We start from the raw sequence: 20,985 nt of genomic DNA, 5'->3' as shown, positions 1-20,985 counted from the left end.
TTGTACAATAAATTAGGAAAAAAAGAGTACTATTTACAATGCCTTTTTTCTTTACCTACTATCTATACGTTAGTGAATACGAAAAAAAAAAAATTACGTTGAGTAATGATTAGCTAAAATGTGCATAATATGCGAGTTAAATTCGAATATACACTTTTAATTAAATTAACCATTCCAGCCAGACCATAGAAAGACACTGCGAGAAAGGGAGAGAGACAGAGAGAGATAGAAAAAGAGAGCTCAACCGGCAATTCACGCGTTAAGGAGAAATACCCGTAAAAAACGAGTAACACGGTACACGGTCGGTGCAACACACAACTTTCATTTAAATGCTTTCATTCGACCAAATACGTAAACGTCTTACAATTTCACATAATCTGTTAGAAAATTTACTCACATGGCACGAGCCATCTATCTGGATAAGTTTTTTTTTTTTTTGGAATGGATCTAACGTAGGTAATCAAAATTCATGGCAATAAGATTCGAGCACCGATGAAAAAATTTCTGAAAAAAGTGATACTTAATGTATGTATTCAAAAAAGATCAAGGTTGAATGTGATAATAATTTGTGTCCTTCCAAAAAAATCAAAATGTGTTACCATAGAGGAAGAAATTTGATGAATGATGCAGCAGTGTAAAAGCAAAGATTAGCTCTTGAAATTTGTGAGCTTATGCATAAAAGCTAAGCTTAAAATTAAAATTTTTAATTTAGCTCAAACTCTCTTACAATATTTAAAATGTCATTTTTGAAAAATAAAATGGACAGAGAAAGGGTGAGATGGAGATGTCTTCTGACGCTATTCTATTTTTGTTATACGTTTAATTGTATTTTGTTCAATTTTCATAAAGTGAGCTAAGAAAAACAGTAAATTCTGAGCTATACTCTTTGAATCTTAGGAGCTGTAAAAATAAGTAACCAGCTTCTGGAACTACGCTTCCAAAATTCTAGAAGCTTTGAAAAAAGAGCGAAGCTCAAAAAAATAGGAGCTGATCCAGCAGTCCCGCACCCTTCAGAATCAATGTTTAATCATTTAAAACTATGTGCAAACCACAACTTTTTGGGAGAATTTCAGAGACATTTTTTTTAAAAATCCATTCAATAAAAAGAATTAAATGTTCCGATGAATAGGTAAATGAAAATTTCTCAATTTAAAAAAAAAAAAATGAATATCGAGAATTTTTGAAAAAAATCAGACTGTAACAAAAAAAGCTGGAATTTTTTAAAATCTGTAACTTTCTTCAATTTTTTGATGAACTGAGAGCTTCATAATTATAGATATGTATATGTACTTAATCTAGGAGGGAAAAAGAGTAAAAGCATTGACAGTTTGTGATTTTTAAAAAAGTTTATATATAATCTGAAAGTAAAAACATGAGTGGCAGCTCAACTTAATTGAAAATTGAACCTGATTAGGTGTTTTTCACAAAATGAATAAAGTTGATACTTTTTTTTAATGAATTTGAAAAAACTCACAAATTTGCTAAAAATCTTACATAACAACAAAACTTTTTTCTACTACTCAAAATGCCAGATTACTTCATCTGATGTAATGTGACGAGATTCATACAATCTTCAATCTTGAATTCCAAAATAATGTTTTTTAAATTAACCTTCAACTATTTTTAATTTTTTTTTTCAAATTTCAAATTTTTTTCTCACTTTTTTGCATGGTTTTTTTCTCTTTTCAGTCTGTTTGGTCATTGGTAAGAATATTACAGTAAATAATCAAACTTATTTGTCAATTTCAAAAAAAAAAATTTCTCACGATTTCAGAGCAAAAAGCCAAAATTCCTCAAACTTCTCAACTTCATGAAATTTTTTGAAAAGTTGAGATTTTTCCAAGGCTTTAAAGATATCTTTATTAGGTATCAGAATATCACAAGCATAATACTCATATTACTAAAATTAATTTGTCTTTATCAAACATAATTTTACATAATATGTTAAACTATACAATATAGAATCATTTCGAATCTAGGAATAATTTACACACAACCTATACAAATTCTGGGAAATTTCTCATCCGACATGATTCGATTTCCGTCAGAAAAAAAAGCGGTAGGTCATGTTAGATAGGTACTTATGATTTCATTTTTTCATCACAATGATACAAAAAGCTCACTCTGATATTATATGATTCAATTCACCATTACCACGTAAATGCATCATCCAGCATCCTTACCTCAATCTCCTCAACTGTCAATTCACTGTAAATAAATACGAACAGACGTAAATCAACTACGCACATAGCAACATGACCGGATATTTTTTTTAAAAATCGTGATAAAATATTCTAAATTTATCTACTACATGTACATTGCGTACTATGTTTTTTTAATTTCCAGAAATGACGATTACAATGGGAAAAAACCTCGATGGTGTGAAAATTGGTAGCAAAACTGGGAATAAACTCGTGTACCTAAGCAACGCACTTCTCCACTATATATGAATAGGTAAGTAGGATATTTATATGACATATGCACAAGGTGACGAAATCGTTATAATAATTTTCGACAAATAAGCTCCAATTTTTATATTCATCCCTTGGGCGTAAAAATCACTTCTTCTACCTAATACACATCGTATTGAAAGTAGGAAGGTAAGGCGAGGGCGGGCACGCGGAACACAAATACTACATGAACTATTACGTCAATACTCTTGAAAGAAGTAACTGCTGAAAACGCGTTCAGCAACTTCACAACCACTTTGACATATATGCTTAATTAATCAGCTCGTTAGTAAAAGTAATTTTTTTTTGGACCTTGTTCCCGCCAGCGAAGAGAGACGCAGCACGCAATGCGACATTTTTTCCCTCGCATCTGAGTAAGCAGTAAGCACATATATGCGGCAAAGGTGCGGCAACACTTTCACTGCTGCGTTCGAGTATATGTCATCTTACTATACTCATTTTAATTGCAACATCACATCATATGGACTTGGGGAAATGGTAACAATTTGCTTTCTCGTTGCCTACCTCTACCGTTATACATCACCAACGCTCTGTAAAGCTGACTAACTTGTCCACGTCGTCGTCGTCCATGCATCTTTAGCTCAAGTGCTTAGGCAAATTTTCTAATACGAAATGCAAATCGTTTGACGTCCATGTTACTAAAACCAATCTACGTAGACGTACCGTTGGCTTTGGAAATCATCCTGCAGCGATGACGATGTGGTGCACCACTGTTTCGAGAATCATTCTGTTTAATTAAAACTCATTTCGAATCTTGTGCCAATTCGCTAATAATATAATATTAATGTCGTAGGAGCCATCGATTCTGGAGTATATCGCGTCATTGAGAAAAAAAACTCACATCTACCCTATTATTTTCGATGACAGTCAACAATCCACATACTGCCACATTAACCAGATCCTGCAGATCACATCCCCCCCCCCTCCAATGAGAAGTTTGAAAATTTCCACAGCTCATGGTATGTAGTTGTGCTCCTATTTTATGGAGTATAAGATAATTTTTAGAGGAAAAAATCAAAGTTTGATGGGTAGCATTTTTGAGAATGATTTTCTCAGACTTCTTCAAGTTTTCCAAGTATCCTCTAAGAACATTATTTAGCAAGAAAAAAAGACACGTGAGCCAAAAATTTTACTCAATTTTTGAAGACTTGAATTAGAACGTTGAGGAACCTTGAGAACCGGTTTTTTGTATACATTTTCATTTAAAATCAGAAATTCTACGACGAACTTTTCGTTTCGATGATAATTTTCACGTTAGGTATATGAACAGGAAATTTTTTTTCAAGTGAATCACTAGGAGGATTAGGAACTCAAAAAATTGTAAAATAATGACTTTTGAAATTATTTTTGGTCGAAAAAATAAAATAAAATTCATAAATATCTACAAAAAATTCAAAAAGAGGTAACTTTGATTTCATCAGGGTAGTTCGAGTTTTATCTGTTTCATTACGATCAGAAAAAAAGACCACGTGGTCCAAAATTGTAACTCGATACTATAAAAATCTTCGAAATTCATTCACCCAGTTTCTCCAGAATAAAAAAAAGAGTTAAAATATTATCCATCATATCATGCAAGAGATACCTACTTAAATACACTGTGTTGCAAATTGCTCTCGTAAGAAGGTATTACAGGTATCACATCTGATACAGATAATCCACATAAATAGACATTACAGATTATCTTATATCCACTGTAAGAAGAAAGTTATACACAATGTGAGTTTTGAATCACAACAAGCTGTTACACGATCCACCACATTCATCCCGATTGCATGCATCTTTCCATATTGCAAAAGTTGTTATACACCTTCTCTTCAAAGAATTTTATATATTTCTTTCTCGATAAGCTACTACACAAATCTGCGACGAGCCGAATACACATACTATATAACCAAAGGTGAACAGCTTTTTGGCTTATGCAGAAGGTTTTCGTTTAAGTACAGTCATTGACATTCAAATAAATTGTGGTCAAGGTTGAATTTCATCTCATTTCCAATGTCCGAGTTTCATTCATCACGCCAGCTCTGGCTAGTCCGTCGTCCATCATTTTATTATTGGTTAATAAGCGAGCATTAAACATAAACAAACTGTAATTAAACAAAAAACAAAAAAAAAAAGATTTTCAAGATTGTATTAGGATGATGCTTTAGCATCTTTTTTGTCGGTAAATAAAAAAAATGCCGAATTTCAAACCATCGAAGGATAAAAATCAGATTATTCAAAAGCTTATAAATATTATCAAAAAAAGAATTCTAATTTAAAAATCTGAGATTTTTTTGTAATAAATCAAAAACTTGATTCCAATTTTTAAAAAATTGAATTCGATTTTTGAACTCAAATTGTTGATTAAAAAATTGATTATTTCATCAAAGAAATGATTTTACGATGACTGACAATTCCATTCCACATTAAAATCAAGTTGCTAAAGGCATTTTTCGACTCAGTTTATAAAGACCGAACATTGTTCGAACAGGCCATTACGAAAATAATAAAAAATTTAAGGCGAGAAAATACTTCTTAACGAATTAAAAAGACATTACAAATTATGTAGCTAGTACCTACAATATTTTTTTAATACCTCATAAATCATTTATTGATAACTCGTAGATTATTTATTGAGAATAACAAACTATTTGAAACATGTACATAACTTTTAAAATATTTGTAAGAATATTCACCTTTTTCACCTTAGTTGAACTTTTGATAAAGAGCATACAGAATTTCTCGGATAGGATATCTAAAAAAAAATTAACATTCTCTCTCCCCCGATCAAGTTCAAATGTCCAATACACAGACACACGCATTTATCTTATTTACTTAACAATTTACTATCATTTTTGAATCGATTTAGCCTTAAAGATGATACTAAACTTCATCTTTTTGCTATTGAATACATGTAAAACATGCAATAAAAAATTGGAATGGAACACTGAAAAAAATTTCCTGGACACATTACATTAAAAAAAAAGACTCAGTACATGGAAATCCGGGTTTTTTGGGACAAGACAAAATTCTGGTACTCTTTCATTTCAGGAAGGTAATCAGTACATGATTTATCTGTAGAAGTTAAGAGTATATCAGGGATGAACCATATCATTGTATGAAAACGTTGCCATTATACTGAAGGAGAAAACATTCATTTCATGTAGTCATTACCATACAGGAATACATAGGTTACAAAAACAATGTATTGATTCCCTTCCATCAGAAATTCGTTGCTATTTTACTGGGTCTATTGCATTGTGTCTACCTAGAGGACAGTAATGACTCTCTTTTCATGGAGAGGCACATTTCAAAAATACAATTTTCAAAATTCAAAAAAGAGGGGTAGGCATTCACAGATTTGATTTTTTCTTACATTTTTGGCATCTACGCACCACAACGAATTTTTCAGACCCAACATATCCTACTAAAATTCCTATACCTAACTGGGATTCGAACCTGCGACCTGTGGATCCTAACTACCTAAACCTAACCACATGGCCACGAGAGCTCTGTAGAGGATAGGGCATTAAAAGAATATATTTGTTTGCAACTGTGTGACTCTATTTGCAATTTCACAATAACAAATGCCCAATTACAAGTACCATATTCACAGTTTTAAAAACTAGCAAAGTAGATGTGGTCAGCTGAAACAGTACATTTACTGAAATAAAAAAGTACAAAAATACAAAATAATATATAGGCCTACTTATTTTCAAAAGAGAAATACCCACAAAATTCATCAGTTGGTTATAAATTTCTACCATTTTTTAAAAATGGTTTAGCATAAAATATTAAAATTTGAACTTTTCAAATCAAGATTGTTTTTACATTTTTTAGGTTATGAATTTTTTGACAGTTTTTCTTCAGTCTTGCACAGATTCAAAGCATTTTACCACCCCAGAATTTTTCTAAGGAAAAACAAAACAATTTTTTAAACGTAAATTTGTATTGCTCATAAATTACACATCTATCAAAATGAAAGAGAAATTCCTATGAAAGCAAAAATTTTTTGAAAAGAAATTGGCTCAAAAAGCAAAAAAATCTCATTTTTGGATGGTTTATTTCAGGGTTGTACATGTTCAAGACAGATGAGGGGGGGTCGGTGTTTTAAAAAAAAAACGTTTAAAGCAGTTTTTTTGTTGTTTTAAACGTGTTTTTTTTCAAATCCAATTTCCTAAAAAAGCATAGTCTTTTAGTTTCTTGCTGAAAAAGAAGTGGAATTGAATAAACTGTATTTTTAGAGACAAGTTATTTGTTTTGATTTCAATTTTTTAATATTTCTTTAGCCTTATGGCTATTTTATGACGTCACATCTTGAAAATTGATGACTGGTGAACCCAAAACAAATAAATTTGAGTTTAAAACACATTTTAAATGTAATTAAAACGCGTTTTAAACACATAGTTTTAAACAAGAGAAAAACACTGTTTTAAAACCAAAAAAAAAAAACGTCTTAAACAACGAAAAAGAATTTTTTTATTTTGTTTTATTCAAAAAAAAACACGTTTTTGTACAACCCTGGATATGTAAGTTTCCCATCTTTGCCTCTGGTTATGACACTAAAATATTTTTAATTCTGAAACTACACTTCTATAAACTAAATGGCAGGGCATGTGTATTGCTGCTACTGGAAACCACCAAATCGAATGATGCAATATTTTTAGATTACTTAGAAATTTAGAAGAATTGCTGACACATCACTGATATCAGAAAACCTGTGAATAAAGAACCCAGGAATGTAATGTGTAGGTAGTAGGTACCATATTCACAGCACTGAGTACCTGAATCAAAGTGTGTACTACAGGAGCATTATCGGACTCTGTGCTTTTTCATTCTATGTTTTAAAATTACCATTGTAATGTACTGAGTACCAGAATTATGTGATATATTCTCTGAATAACCCTGTACCAATTTTCAGAAATGCAGCGATGAAAACATTCATAAATCTGATCAAATGACTACATTATTTAAAAGACACAGTCCTGTAAATCACAAAAATGATTACTAAGAAACACACTAGTTCAATGAATTACTGAGTTTCAAAGTAATAACTACATGATTTCTAGAAAAGAATACCGGGTTCAAAAAATCATTTTTCTCAGTGAATCTATCCCACTGAATTAAGATGAAAATGGAGGTTTTCATGAAACAATTAAAAGGAAGTGATAAAATAATTTTTTTCTCAATAGCTCACTACCTATCAGGTCAATGCAAAGAAATAATCTCTTCAAGGCAAAGGGTAAACTCACTTCAAGTACAAAAAAATGGAAGAAAATTCCAGGAAAAATCGAGACTTTTACTAAATAAGGGATAATGGAATTAAAAGGATTGACCAGACTGTACTTTTTAATATGTAGGTAATCATTGTTCAAAAAAAAACTTGCATTTGCATGCAAACTGGTTTTGACACATTGTAATAATTTCTCCATGTTCAATTCAAGTCGCACACATGATTTTTATCCAATCAGTTGAAATTTCACAATTTGCATTTTCCTTTAGATGCACCACGTTGCCTCCGCCCTTTTATATTCAAATGAATCTCAGTAAAAATGATACGAAAGCTATCAAAAAATTCCACTGACGCCTTCGTGAACGTCTGAATCAATTTTTAAACCAGTCTTCTTACGGATAATTTTCACTTTCAACGATGCAAACGAGAAAATCAGTACGAATTAAATATTATGTTACCAATACTAGGTGCTCAAAAAATGACAATTGAAAGTAAACAATGCAAGCGAGCTTAATTATTGTACATTTTGGTACATTAGGATAGATCGTTAATTAAAAATATGTCAGAAGATTTTGATTTCAACTCTATGAAACATGGTCACTTCCTTTCCGGACACTTTGTACGATGGCTGATTTTTTTTTCCATCGATAGATAATGTGCTTTGGTCACGAGTGGTTAAATTCCCCAATTCTGATAACGAAAGGAAAAAAAAAGAAAAAGAAACCTCGATTACTCATTAATTAGGCTGAATAATTTAAAAAGAATTCAAAACAAGATGCGTAACGATCGTCGAACTATTTTAATACTCGAGCCCTCCGTCCAAATTAATTTCGCAATTGGTAAATTAACGAAATTTCAATCGCAATTGACATTGCGAGCACCTATCGATAGAACGTCAATGAAACATCAAAGCCTCGTTCGTACTTATTGGATGATAAAATTATCACAAGTAGGTATCGTATCATCGTATGGTAAATATAAAATCGTATGGTTACTACAGCACTAAAAATAACTCGTGTTCTAACGCATTAGGTCAAACGATCACAGAATAATCAAATCTACTCGTAACTAAAAACTCGGTATGTATACGAGAGAGTACATCATCGTATCTCAATGCTCACTAAACGTATGCAGTATGTACCTCTAGTAGGAGAAGAAAAAAAAATCGAAAATCTTTCCGTGGGTTTCTGACCTTAAAACAAAAACCATCTCGTACATTGGAACGTCTGCGTCTCCGTCTCCGGTACACGATCATTTTTCATTTACGAGTATGTATAACCTTGTTCTTAAGGTATTAATTGTGTTTAAAAAACACAACCGCAACAACCAATTCTCGTATAGGAATAAAAATGTCTCCATTCAGCTGTCATCTTTATAGATACAATGCACATTTGAGACAATCGAACAGACCTCATTTTTTTTTCTTTAAAATTTCATACATGTAGGTAAGCTCAGACTGTATGGCATATGCGGTGACATTGTGAAGTGTAAAAAAAGCGACGAATTTACAGATGACGATGTAATTACACTTATCAAAAAATGAATTTCCCATTACTCGACATTTTTTTTTGCACTCTCCTTAAACGTATCTATACGGGAAATGGAACAAAATATACCAATTGTACGTGTAAATCGATGGCTGAGTTAATGTTCACTCACAATGAAAGGTGAAATCATCAAACATTTCCTGTATCGTGTATCGCGATTCACACGTATATGTTCACGATACCGAATCGTTTTAATCAGGCGCCACTTACTCGTGAAAATATTTCCGAACTTGTCGAGTAAAACGAGCTGCATTTATTACTTAATTTGTTGGCTATATTAAATTCTACAATAATACACTACTACGTACAAATCTCACCTACATAACTTACGTAGTAACTCGTAAAAAAGGCTATAGGTGGATAAGTATGGTGAATTTGCCCCCGAGAGCTTCAGGGTTGATATTTGCATGGAAGGTTGGTACCCTTGAGCACCTTCCGTCACGAAAGTTTCAGACCCCCAGGACCCCCCGTTTTTGAGAAACCCCCCCTTTTCTAAAATTACAATAAAAATTTTTTTCTCAGCCCCATGTGAACCGATTTTTTAAATTTTTTGGTATGTTGTAAACATTCATAAGAGGCATCCCCACAAAAAATTTCAACCCCCTCCCCTCATATTTTCCCCTCAAAATGGCGTTTTTTAGTTTCGTTTGCCCGTTTTAGCAATGATCATGATTCGGCACAAAAATGTGAATAGCATTTTTAAATGTATTTTTGACTCCTACAAAACATATATTTTTTTCAAAAAAAAATTTTTGGTGGGCCGTGGTCAAAAATTGAAAAAACCAACAGAGGGGGTTAAAAATGGATTCTGGTGTAAATCATTGTTTTTGGTAAACAAGGTGTCGTTTCCATATGAATCGAACCCCCCGAACACGAATATGACGCCCAATCTTATGCTACCCTTATCCGCACCCCTCCAGCGCCTCTGCCCCCTTCTCAATTTTTACTATATCAAAAGTTCAGCTATTTTCGTAATATTGGTGTCGTTTCCAAATGAATCGAACCCCCCGAACACGAATATGAATTCCAATTTTTTGCTACCCTCATCCATACCCCTCCCCAGTGCGTCTGCCCCCAACTAAATTTTCACTATATTGAAAGTTCAGATATTTTCAGAATGTTGGTGTCGGTTCTATATGAGTCGAACACCCCGAACACGAATATGAAGTCCAATTTAGCTCTACTCTCATCCATCGCCTTTCAGGCTACAGCCAGCTCGGCAATTCTTATTATTTGAAATGCTAAACCTATTTTCATAATGCTGGGTGTCATTTTGGCACGAATGGAAACCTCGAAACTTGAATGTTAAAGTTTGAACCTTGCGATGGTCATTGTTTTACGAGTTTTCAACCTTCGCGAAACATACTTTTAAAAGTAATAACAACCCGAGTAATTATTTGTAGAAGATTGATCAGAGTTGGTGAAAACATTTATGATTTAGGTGGGGGCGGAGGCACTGTATATGGTTGTGTTTGAGGTTAGCATAAAATTGGACTTCATATTCGTATTCGAGGTGTTAGATTCATATGGAAACGACACCAACATTTTGAAAATATCTGAACTTTCAATATATAGTGAAAATTGAGTTGGGGCAGAGGCACTCGAGGGGTGTGGATGAGAGTAGCATAAAATTGGACGTCATATTCGTGTTCGGAGTGTTCGACTCATATGGAACCAATACCAACATTAAGAAAATATCTGAACTTTCAATATAGTGAAAATTTAGTTGGGGCAGACGCACTGGGGAGGGGTGTGGATGAGGGTAGCATAAGATTGGGCGTCATATTCGTGTTCGTGGGGTTCGATTCATATGGAAACAATACCAACATTACGAAAATAGCTCAACTTTTAATACTCGTATAGTAAAAATTGAGAAGGGGGCAGAGGCGCTGGAGGGGTGTGGATGAGGGTAGCGTAAAATTGGACGTCATATTCGTGTTCGGGGGGTTCGATTCATTTGGAAACGACACCAATATTACGAAAATAGCTGAACTTTTGATATAGTAAAAATTGAGAAGGGGGCAGAGGCGCTGGAGGGGTGCGGATAAGGGTAGCATAAGATTGGGCGTCATATTCGTGTTCGGGGGGTTCGATTCATATGGAAACGACACCTTGTTTACCAAAAACAATGATTTACACCAGAATCCATTTTTAACCCCCTCTGTTGGTTTTTTCAATTTTTGACCACGGCCCACCAAAAATTTTTTTTTGAAAAAAATATATGTTTTGTAGGAGTCAAAAATACATTTAAAAATGCTATTCACATTTTTGTGCCGAATCATGATCATTGCTAAAACGGGCAAACGAAACTAAAAAACGCCATTTTGAGGGGAAAATATGAGGGGAGGGGGTTGAAATTTTTTGTGGGGATGCCTCTTATGAATGTTTACAACATACCAAAAAATTTAAAAAATCGGTTCACATGGGGCTGAGAAAAAAATTTTTATTGTAATTTTAGAAAAGGGGGGGTTTCTCAAAAACGGGGGGTCCTGGGGGTCTGAAACTTTCGTGACGGAAGGTGCTCAAGGGTACCAACCTTCCATGCAAATATCAACCCTGAAGCTCTCGGGGGCAAATTCACCATACTTATCCACCTATAGCCTTTGTAAATTAACGTATTCTTCGTTGGCTACGAGTCCAAAATCTACGCAGATGTGAATATACATGTATGTACGTCATTTCACGAATGAATTGCATAAAAGCGCGAACAATACGATAGCGAAATATTACACCTTTTTTAATTCGTCCGACCAATTAGCTCAGTTTTTTAAATGACGTCGCGAAAATACAAATACGTCAGTATGACCTTTGAGAAAAACAACATCCGCGATAACTTTCTTCGCCAGTTGTTCTTTTCCAATTTCTTCAATACTAATTGTAAGTAGGTTTTCGGTTTCCGAAATAATATTCGAAACAGCAGCAGGTAATTAAAATTTTCTTCGTAGGTGTTTCATCGTATTCGATTGACGACCCCTCAATCTTATTCGCGCACAACAACACAGCTATCAACCTTCGAAGTTGGCCGCCTCGAGCAAGCTTCTGGCGAAAGTTAATATCAGTCAGTCCTACGTCAATTTCATTATCGATATCAAATTTCCAAATTCAATTTATAAAAATTTAATTCCAATTAGACCCGCGCTGGAGAATATTTGATAAGGTTTCGTATTACCATTTTTTTTTTCCACCAGCGAAAATACTCCAACTATAGGTAATAAAGTAAAGATGAAATAGTTGATTTTGTTTTCGCTTTTGTTATTAAAGAGCCTAGGTTTCCTCCTGTATCTCCTCACAAAGTACCAACGTGAAACGGAATATTCTATGACGCATTTAGTAGTTTACCAAAATTTGTACCTGATTGTCATAACCAGAAATCTGTAACTGAGAAAATAGGAAAAATACGGAAAATCTGCGAAAGGTTCGTTTATATAATTACACACTTCGTTAAACTTTTAAAAATACATTTTTTTGTCATTTTATTCAAATGAAAGTGATGGCTCGAAGGTGGATAACGTACCTCGAGATGAGCAATTTTGATTATTTCATTAGGTACCAAGTCCACCTGCCCAGCACTGATTTACCACGTTGTTTTAATAGCGAAAAACAGCATCATGCTTAATTGATCCGAAACTAACCGAACTGTTTTTAAACACAAACAATGGAAACTTCCTTTCAACCTGAAGCGACGAGCCAAGTTTAAAAAAGAACAACAAAAATATTGGTAACTGAAAGAACAGTTTCCATTCGTCGGTACTCCCGAAATGAAAATATTGAGGAAAAAAGTATCTAATGTAGGTAATTAGGTATCCATTAGAAAAGTCAACCATGGATAAGAGATGTTTAGATTCAAAAATGTAAACTTGGCCATCTCGATATTGAGCAATTAATTGGCCAAGCTTTTCATACTTACACAAAATCATTGCAAATGAAATTGCACAAGTCTAGCATTGATTTTTTTCAAATAGATTTTCTAATCGTCAAAAAACGCAAACCAAATTATGCCACCCATAGTACTCGAGTAGACAAACAAAAAAGGTTATTAAGACAAATTGTCCATCTTCAAAATTGAAAGGACAAATTTGATTCAAAATTTACAAATTTGTCGTGCCCTACATTTTGAAAATTTTGAATTTTCAAATTGTGTTTGCCCCTTCAATTTAGAAGATGGGCAATTTGTCATATTAACATTTTTTGTTCGTCCATTCGAGCACTATGGGTTACTGAAATCATTTCAGTGATGCAAAAATTTTCTTACTATCGGTCAATTGAAGAAGTTACACGATTTTTGAACAAAATTTACCAATTTTGAAAAAATCGTCAAAAATGAGAAAATGTTTGCATCATTCAAGTGACTTCACCAACTCATAGTAAGTATTTGAGTGGACGAACAAAAAAAGTTAAAATTACAAATTGTCTATCTTCAAAATTGAAGGGGCAAACACAATTTGAAAATTCAAAATTTTCAAAATCTGGGACACGACAAATTTGGAAATTTCAAATTTTCAAATTATATGTTTGCCCCTTCAATTTTGAAGATAGGCAATTTGTAATTTGAACTTTTTTTGTTCGTCCACTCGAGTACCATAAGTTAATGGTCTTATGGGCACCATTTGAATGATTCAAACATTTCCTTATTTTTGATGATCTTTTTGAAATTAGTATCATTTGGAGTTTTGCGACTCACGTGGCTCCTTAAATTCAAAGGATAGACAATCAGTGGTAATAAAGTTTTTTGTTCGTCCCTAGAATATTATCTACCAGTGGCGTAGCCAGGGGGGCGAAAGGGGCCATGCCCCCCTTGCGAGCAAAAATTTGAAAGAAAACATGCTAAAATGGACGTTTTTTTGTTGTTTGGACCCATTTTTTTGTAAAAATTTTCGCTCTCGCTTCGCTCGAGCAGTAATTTTGCCTTAATTTTCATGAAATCACCAGGCATTATGATAAGTTTCCAGAAAATTACCCCTCATTTCGAATTTTCATGCCTAAAAATCTGGTTTTGCCTCCTCCTTGAGAAAATCCTGGCTACGCCACTGTTATCTACAGTTGAATTTTGGCTGACGATTTTCGGAACACCTGTATACTGATGCTGGTTGGGTAAGGATTAGAACAAAAACTTGTAATTTTTCGAAAATTTCCTTTTTTTGAAATCCATATTACCTATCTCCTTTTCAGTGGCCTCCTCCTCCACAGCATTGAAGTTTTTCAATGGGTAAATTTCAACTCAAAATAAAAGTCTCTGTGAAAGTTGATCAATCATTTTCCGACATTTTTTTCGCGATCCATGTAAATAATTACTTATATAAAAATTCGTACTGAAAAGTTTAAAATCACTGCCCTTTCAAATTCCCTCTCTCTACTTTCTAAATAATATAGAGTAAGTTATCCTATCACACGCAAATGATAAACATAATCTTCACGACTATTACTTTGGACCATTCTGCCATCAAAACAAGTGAGCTATTTTCTACTTCCACCAACCCTCTTATACAACTTCACAGATAACAATCCTCAATTTTGAGAAATTTCCACAGAGATGAACCCACATTAGAATGAAACAACCGAACGCATCCTGATAAATTTTATCCTCTAAAATATTTCTTATACAAAATTTTGTCAAATTACATCACCGATAGGAAAAAATATCAGTTCTTTGGATTCCTATTGACAAAAGGATAATATGTATAGGCCGACCCACGAAATGAACCATTGTAGCCGTAGAAGAGAACAGAATACACTATGACAATATCGTTCGATATAAGACCTAGGTAAGCAAGAGAAAAAGGAATCCTCGCAACATAGGCTCTTCGATACTTCACCTCATCGAGATACCTATAAGTATTTCTGTACATGTCATACAAAAGACCAGACCACACAGCTGACAATAAAGCATCACAAGGCACGGCGGTGGTTGGTTGAATATATATTCAAAATATTCTCCTAGGTCGAAGGTAAATCTACGAAATACTTGGTAGAAAATCAGCTTCAGTATACTCGTAAGTACAGGTAGACAGCATACACCATCAACCACTTGGAGTGTTTTCGTCCATACACTTACAATAGCTTCTCAAAACAAACGTTTAATTTACTTTTTTTTTTTTGAATCGAACCAGACACAATGGAAGCTGATCATAAAAGCAAAATTCTAGGCGACTTTCCTTGAATGAAATCTTTTCATCAGCGAATTAGATAGGTAGTAGGTACGTACGTACGTACATCAAAATCTACGTACAGTATAAGATGAGTTGCTGAAACTTGTGGCTATGCTTACAATGCATGAAACACGCTAATATTCCAAGGACACGTGTATCTTCTCCTCGTTGGTTGGAGAGTAAAAAAAAATGTGAATATTTACTCGTACTTATTCGCACTAATGAACAAGCAAACCTCAAGATAGGTTGCGAATTATAATATAGCTTATATGTATGAATTGGAGAATGAAATTTTCACACAATTAAGCAGTAAATACACGCGTCGTAGGTACTCGTCAAAGTGAGATGTAAATTTCACGACTTACGTTGTGCATCTAGCTGCTAGAAGATAGGTAAATAAGGTGAAAATTCTACGATTAAAATCGTATTGCAGAGTATAAGATGATAGTGCACGTGCCTCGAGATAAAGTTCTCTCGCAAACGGGCGAAATATTGACCAAATTTTCCATATATAGAATCAAAAATACGAATATGGGATAGGTGGTGCTTGAAATACATACGAATACGATACCGATATTACGTTTCCACTCACTCAGTATTACTCAATAAGTAACTCGTTGCGATAAGGTTAATCGTGAACTTGATAATGGTAAAATACTGGTAAGTCGTAAGAAACCATCATAGCCAAATCTTATCTTTTATCCTTCACCATTGAATAATTAAAAACTTTTCGAAAACGTACCCGAACTAATTTACACGTGCAATTACAACTAATTACGAAGGCATCAGGCACCATACGATATTTTTTTACATGTCTATCTATCGGCCCTGTCCACAGCTACGCGTCGCTGATCGCGATCATCATCATCACATTGGTCATCGAACGTTCGACATTCAAACGAACTAATTTAGCCATATCAAAAGGCGATTTTTCGTTCACTTTATAGTACCTCTACCTATAGTGGCGCGATATGGCCGTAAATCGTAAAAATTAATTAATTAAAATAACGACTCAATTAACCATTGCTTAAATGACATAACGTAAACGATAAATTTGAGCTTGATTGCGAATTATAAGACTTTTCGACTCAAGGTTCAGCATCAGCACATTTGAGTAGTCGTATTCAGGTACGCTACACACGCTGCGAGCCTGCGATTATAATCACCCACACATGATGGGTAATTTTTCATCTTCATCGAATCTATCACCGTAATCGTTCGTAAGCTGGATGACTTTGATTTTGATTTCGATTTCGACATAATTCCTCAATTTTTTCCTCTTCTTTTCGAACGTTTTTCACTCGTAACACATCTCTTATCAGCGTCTACGTTTTCATTGTTTGCATGCATATACGTTTGATTATCAATTTTTCTCGTAATTATGCTAGATGTCTAGTTCATATAATGCAATTTGTTGAACTTCTAATACGTGAAATTAATCTCAAGCCGGTTTCGTACACGTTTGATAAGCGCAGAAATGATTGCTTCAGGTGTTGTCGGCACCATAATATAGATGTTATTAGCGTCGAACATCCTCGAGCACAGGAACACTATTAATTCAAAAATTATTTCCAATGCTCTAGCGGAAGAAAAGTAGAGTGTATAACGAAAGAATGTTCAAAAAATGCTCAAAAATTCGGTAAAATGTGTAGTGTATCCTAACTTGAAAATGCAGCAAAGCTACATTGCTCGCCTTTCTTTTGAAGAGGGAACCAAATACTTTTTTGTTTTCTGGATTTTTTAAAAATAATAAAATAATGGATAGAAATTTTCAACAAAATTATGTCATTCAATTCCCAAAAGAAGATGAAAGAAATTTCAAATAAAAATGGCAATTTTTCATTTTTTAAAAAAAATACTACACTAGGGGAAAAGTGACAATTTCAAGTGAATAAAATGTGACCATTTTTAGCAAAAAATTCAATTTCATTTTAGCAAAAATAATACTTATTAAGTAAAAAAAGTGACAATTTTTAGTGAAAAAAGCGACAACTATAATTATAGGTACCTTACCTATATGTAGTTGAGAAAATTTGACATAAATTTTTAGTAAAAACGAGTCAACTATTGGTGAACAAAATGTGGTTATTTCAGGGGGAAAATATATATTTTTATGTAAAAAATTGAAAAATTACAATTTATGACGAAAAAAAACATGTATGGGGGGGGAGGAGGCAAGAAATTTTCACTTCATTGTAAACATTGATTGAAATGAGACAAATTTCTAGAGATAAGTAAACATGTCCATTAACTTGCAGTGAAAAAGTGGCAATTTTCAATGAACAAAATGCTCATTTTTTGCAAAAAAAGTGGTGGGAGAAACCATTTATGAATTTCCTCTTCTTTATCATAACTACAATTGATTAAATGTCAGAAATTCCGAACTAGATTTGTTATTCAATCTCAAAAAATCGAAAATGAATTGACCAATTGGAAGGAAAAGGGAAGTGTACTTTTAAGTGCACTTTTTCAAAAAATTTCAATTATAAAATGCTGCTTAGTTGTTTTTAAAACATGTGATCTTCACACCCATTACATTGAATGGATTAAGAAGTAACATTCAAGAGGGAAATGAAATCTCGAAAAGTAAAACCCATAAACCTCCCTCTCAAGTTGAAACCCAACGTCAAATTGAATCACGATTTTAAAATACATTATTTGAAACAATTAATGGATTACCTTATCTAACTTAAAGTAATTTCAAGTAGCTACAAATAGCACACGACGTTTGTCTCATCAAAACCAGGTATTCAAGTTACACGTACTGCGGGTTGCGGTTAATTATACACTCAATTAAAAATTCATATAGTGTCAAAGCTATTATAGGGGTTTTTCATAATGACGTCAACCAGTAGGTAATAGGTATGGATTTTTATTACAGGAATTTCGACTCTACGAAGTTATGTTAGTCAAAATCGAAAGTACTACAAAATACTGAATAATTTCAACGTTCGAAGGAAAATTCAACATTTTGAAATTTTCATTAGCATCAGCACCGCATTAAAAAACACAAAATATCACGTCAACCAACGACAATATTCGTTCAGAAATTCCAGCTCGAATATATTCATTTTTTTTTACGAGTGACTATAATTTTTCATGAAATCGTTCGAAGTTTACTTTTAGTCCAGCTTATGGTAGGAAAATATTGCATTTTTTTTCAGTGCTTCACGCTTCAATAAAACGATTCAATTCGACCTCATCCAATGGCACACGTCTAACTCCATTCAATATTTTGTTTAAAACATAAAAATTCCATTACATTTTCAAAACAAACAATTGCCAACGTAAAAATGAATTTTTTCTCAAGTCAACATTAATTAAAATGTCAATAACTTGCAACATTACGTCACGTATTTACTAAATATGCCGTATGCATTCGGAAGTTCTTGAACTTGAGCATACCTTTAATAATAAGTAATTTTATTAAGTACCTATGCAACATCTTATAACATGGTTCACTTTACTACAAGCAAAAAAAAGTGAATAAAAACCTATAGAAATGAGTACTCAGGGATCTCACGATATATGTAGGTATTTCTAGATAGGTATAGAAAAAATCAAAACGTACCCGAGCAACTAAATACAAATCCGCAGATCAACATTGCAGGTACAAAATATCTATGTCGAATTGTCGATTAATACCGAAAATAAAATCACAATATTACAAAGTACCACGGCAACATCATTCAATTAAAGCACATTGCAAAATACACGTAGACAAAACAATAATTTTTTATACGTCTGTCGTAAAACTCCACTAATGATTTCCTGATGCAATATTAGTAAAAATTAACCGATTCCTGTGTGACTCAAGAATGCATTAAGTTTCGTGCTCAAATCGTGAAACACGCTTCATTTATCATTTCGCATGCATTTCTTCAATACCACATCACAAACGCGAAGAGAATTTACATCATTCAGACAAAAAAAAAACTCAAAAGGAAACTAGTTGGTGTGAGCATTTGGGTTGTTAATTGTTCGAAGCACACGACTGCAATGAATAGGTAGGTATTACTTAGGCATGCCAGTTGTTGAAAATTTTTAACACGAATTTACCTAGGTACGTGCTTATGACAATGGGTACCTATGACGTTAATCAGAATGAAAATGATACAATTTTTACCTATTTTGACATCATAGGTAATCTATACAAGGAATTTTATTACAATTTTCTACGTCAGTTCAATACCTATTATTGTTTCCATTCAAAATAGTAACCTTGAAAATATGCTTCGTGACACTGATCAATTTTTCAAAAAAAAATGGGTCAATAAAATAGTGTACTTGTGTGTGTTTTATAAACAATCTTCAGAAAATTTCACGAATAAACAATCAGTCGAACAGTCGAGATCCTAATCCAGCTGATTAATAAAAAAGAGACTTTTGATTACTTTCGTTTTGAAACAGTGTTCTGCTACCATGTTGCACCTCATGCCTCATAAAACACCGTGACACAAATCCAATAAATCCACCATGATAGATCTAGGCACATACCTACTAAAGGGGATTTGTTATTCTCACATACAGTTAGCAACCTACGCGAACGAATCAACTTGAATGAAACGTTCACTGTTCACTCACTAACTTATCAGTTATCTTTACGATGAACATCGCCAACTTCGTTGGAGAAAGAAAATAAATAAGAATAAATAAAATTTAATAATTTTGCGAGTGAAGCAACGTAATTAAGGGCCGAATTCATAGACGTTACTTAAGGGACACTTGGCTAAGTGGTGAATTTTGATGCAATTTTTCTCACGAACGAATAAAAATTTTATATTTGTAAAATGATAAATCAACACTTCGGAGTCCAATCTCTCAATTTATTCAAAAACAAAATTTCAAAAATTCAATCACGCTTGGAAAAATTGCCTTAAAATTCACCACTTAGCCAAGTGTCCCTTAAGTAACGTCTATGAATATGGCCCTAAAACTATTTGAAGATGATGTAGTTCAAGTTTTATGTTTTATATGATCACGATGATTGAATTTTCACTCTGATCGCTAGTTTCAATTCGCAAGGTTTACTCTTGTTTTTGTCATCTTGTTTCATACATTTATCATTTTGCATTCACTATAGAGATAGATACAATAAATTTACAGAGGAATGTCGGCGAAATGAGAAATCAAATAAACTAGAGATGAGAATCTGGGTGTATATTTTCAGAAGTTTTGTTTTAGATGATTGGGATCATGAATAGAGTTCGAACCAAAGTGGAATACTTGAAATTAGAACACTGTAGGGTACAATAAGCATTTTACCTTCCTCCTGATCTTTAAACTTAAGCAATATTGCAATAACAAGTACTTAGTAGTAGATCTAGTTGAACTATAGTGGTTCCTTTAGGAAATGAAATGCTGAAATATTATCATGATCCTCAATGAGAAATTTAGAATCGTAAATTGGAAAATATGCGTAATTATAATATGATGTTGAATGTTGGTCTTTATTATCCTGTTAAATCCTCTTCCAGATACTATTTCCCCTCAAAAATTAGATAAACTCCAGGAGTTGCAACTAGTAATCAATTTATATTTAAATAAAATCACATACATCAAATTTTCATTCCAAAAACATTCTGCTAACTGCTAAGTTGATCCAT

General features: G+C 33.2%; 1 protein-coding gene across 3 annotated transcripts in view; it reads right to left on the bottom strand.

Annotated features, from left to right (window-relative positions):
- LOC135842173 (putative exonuclease GOR) overlaps positions 1 to 20,985 on the bottom strand; it is an 85,369-nt gene that overhangs the window by 62,964 nt on the left and 1,420 nt on the right. Inside the window, exon 1 of one of the 3 annotated variants that reach the window (XM_065359562.1) lies at positions 18,951 to 19,238. The exons of the other annotated variants lie outside the window; for them this stretch is intronic. Coding sequence (XP_065215634.1) covers positions 18,951 to 18,984 — 34 coding nt within the window. The 5' untranslated portion in view covers positions 18,985 to 19,238. Of the gene's footprint in view, positions 1 to 18,950; positions 19,239 to 20,985 lie in introns of those variants that run through there. 3 annotated transcript variants of the gene reach the window in all.

The sequence above is a fragment of the Planococcus citri genome, chromosome 3, assembly GCF_950023065.1.
Source record: "Planococcus citri chromosome 3, ihPlaCitr1.1, whole genome shotgun sequence".
In the NCBI taxonomy this organism is placed as follows: domain Eukaryota; kingdom Metazoa; phylum Arthropoda; class Insecta; order Hemiptera; family Pseudococcidae; genus Planococcus; species Planococcus citri.
Note: the sequence above shows the minus strand (reverse complement) of the source record. Positions and strands in the feature narration are given on the sequence as shown.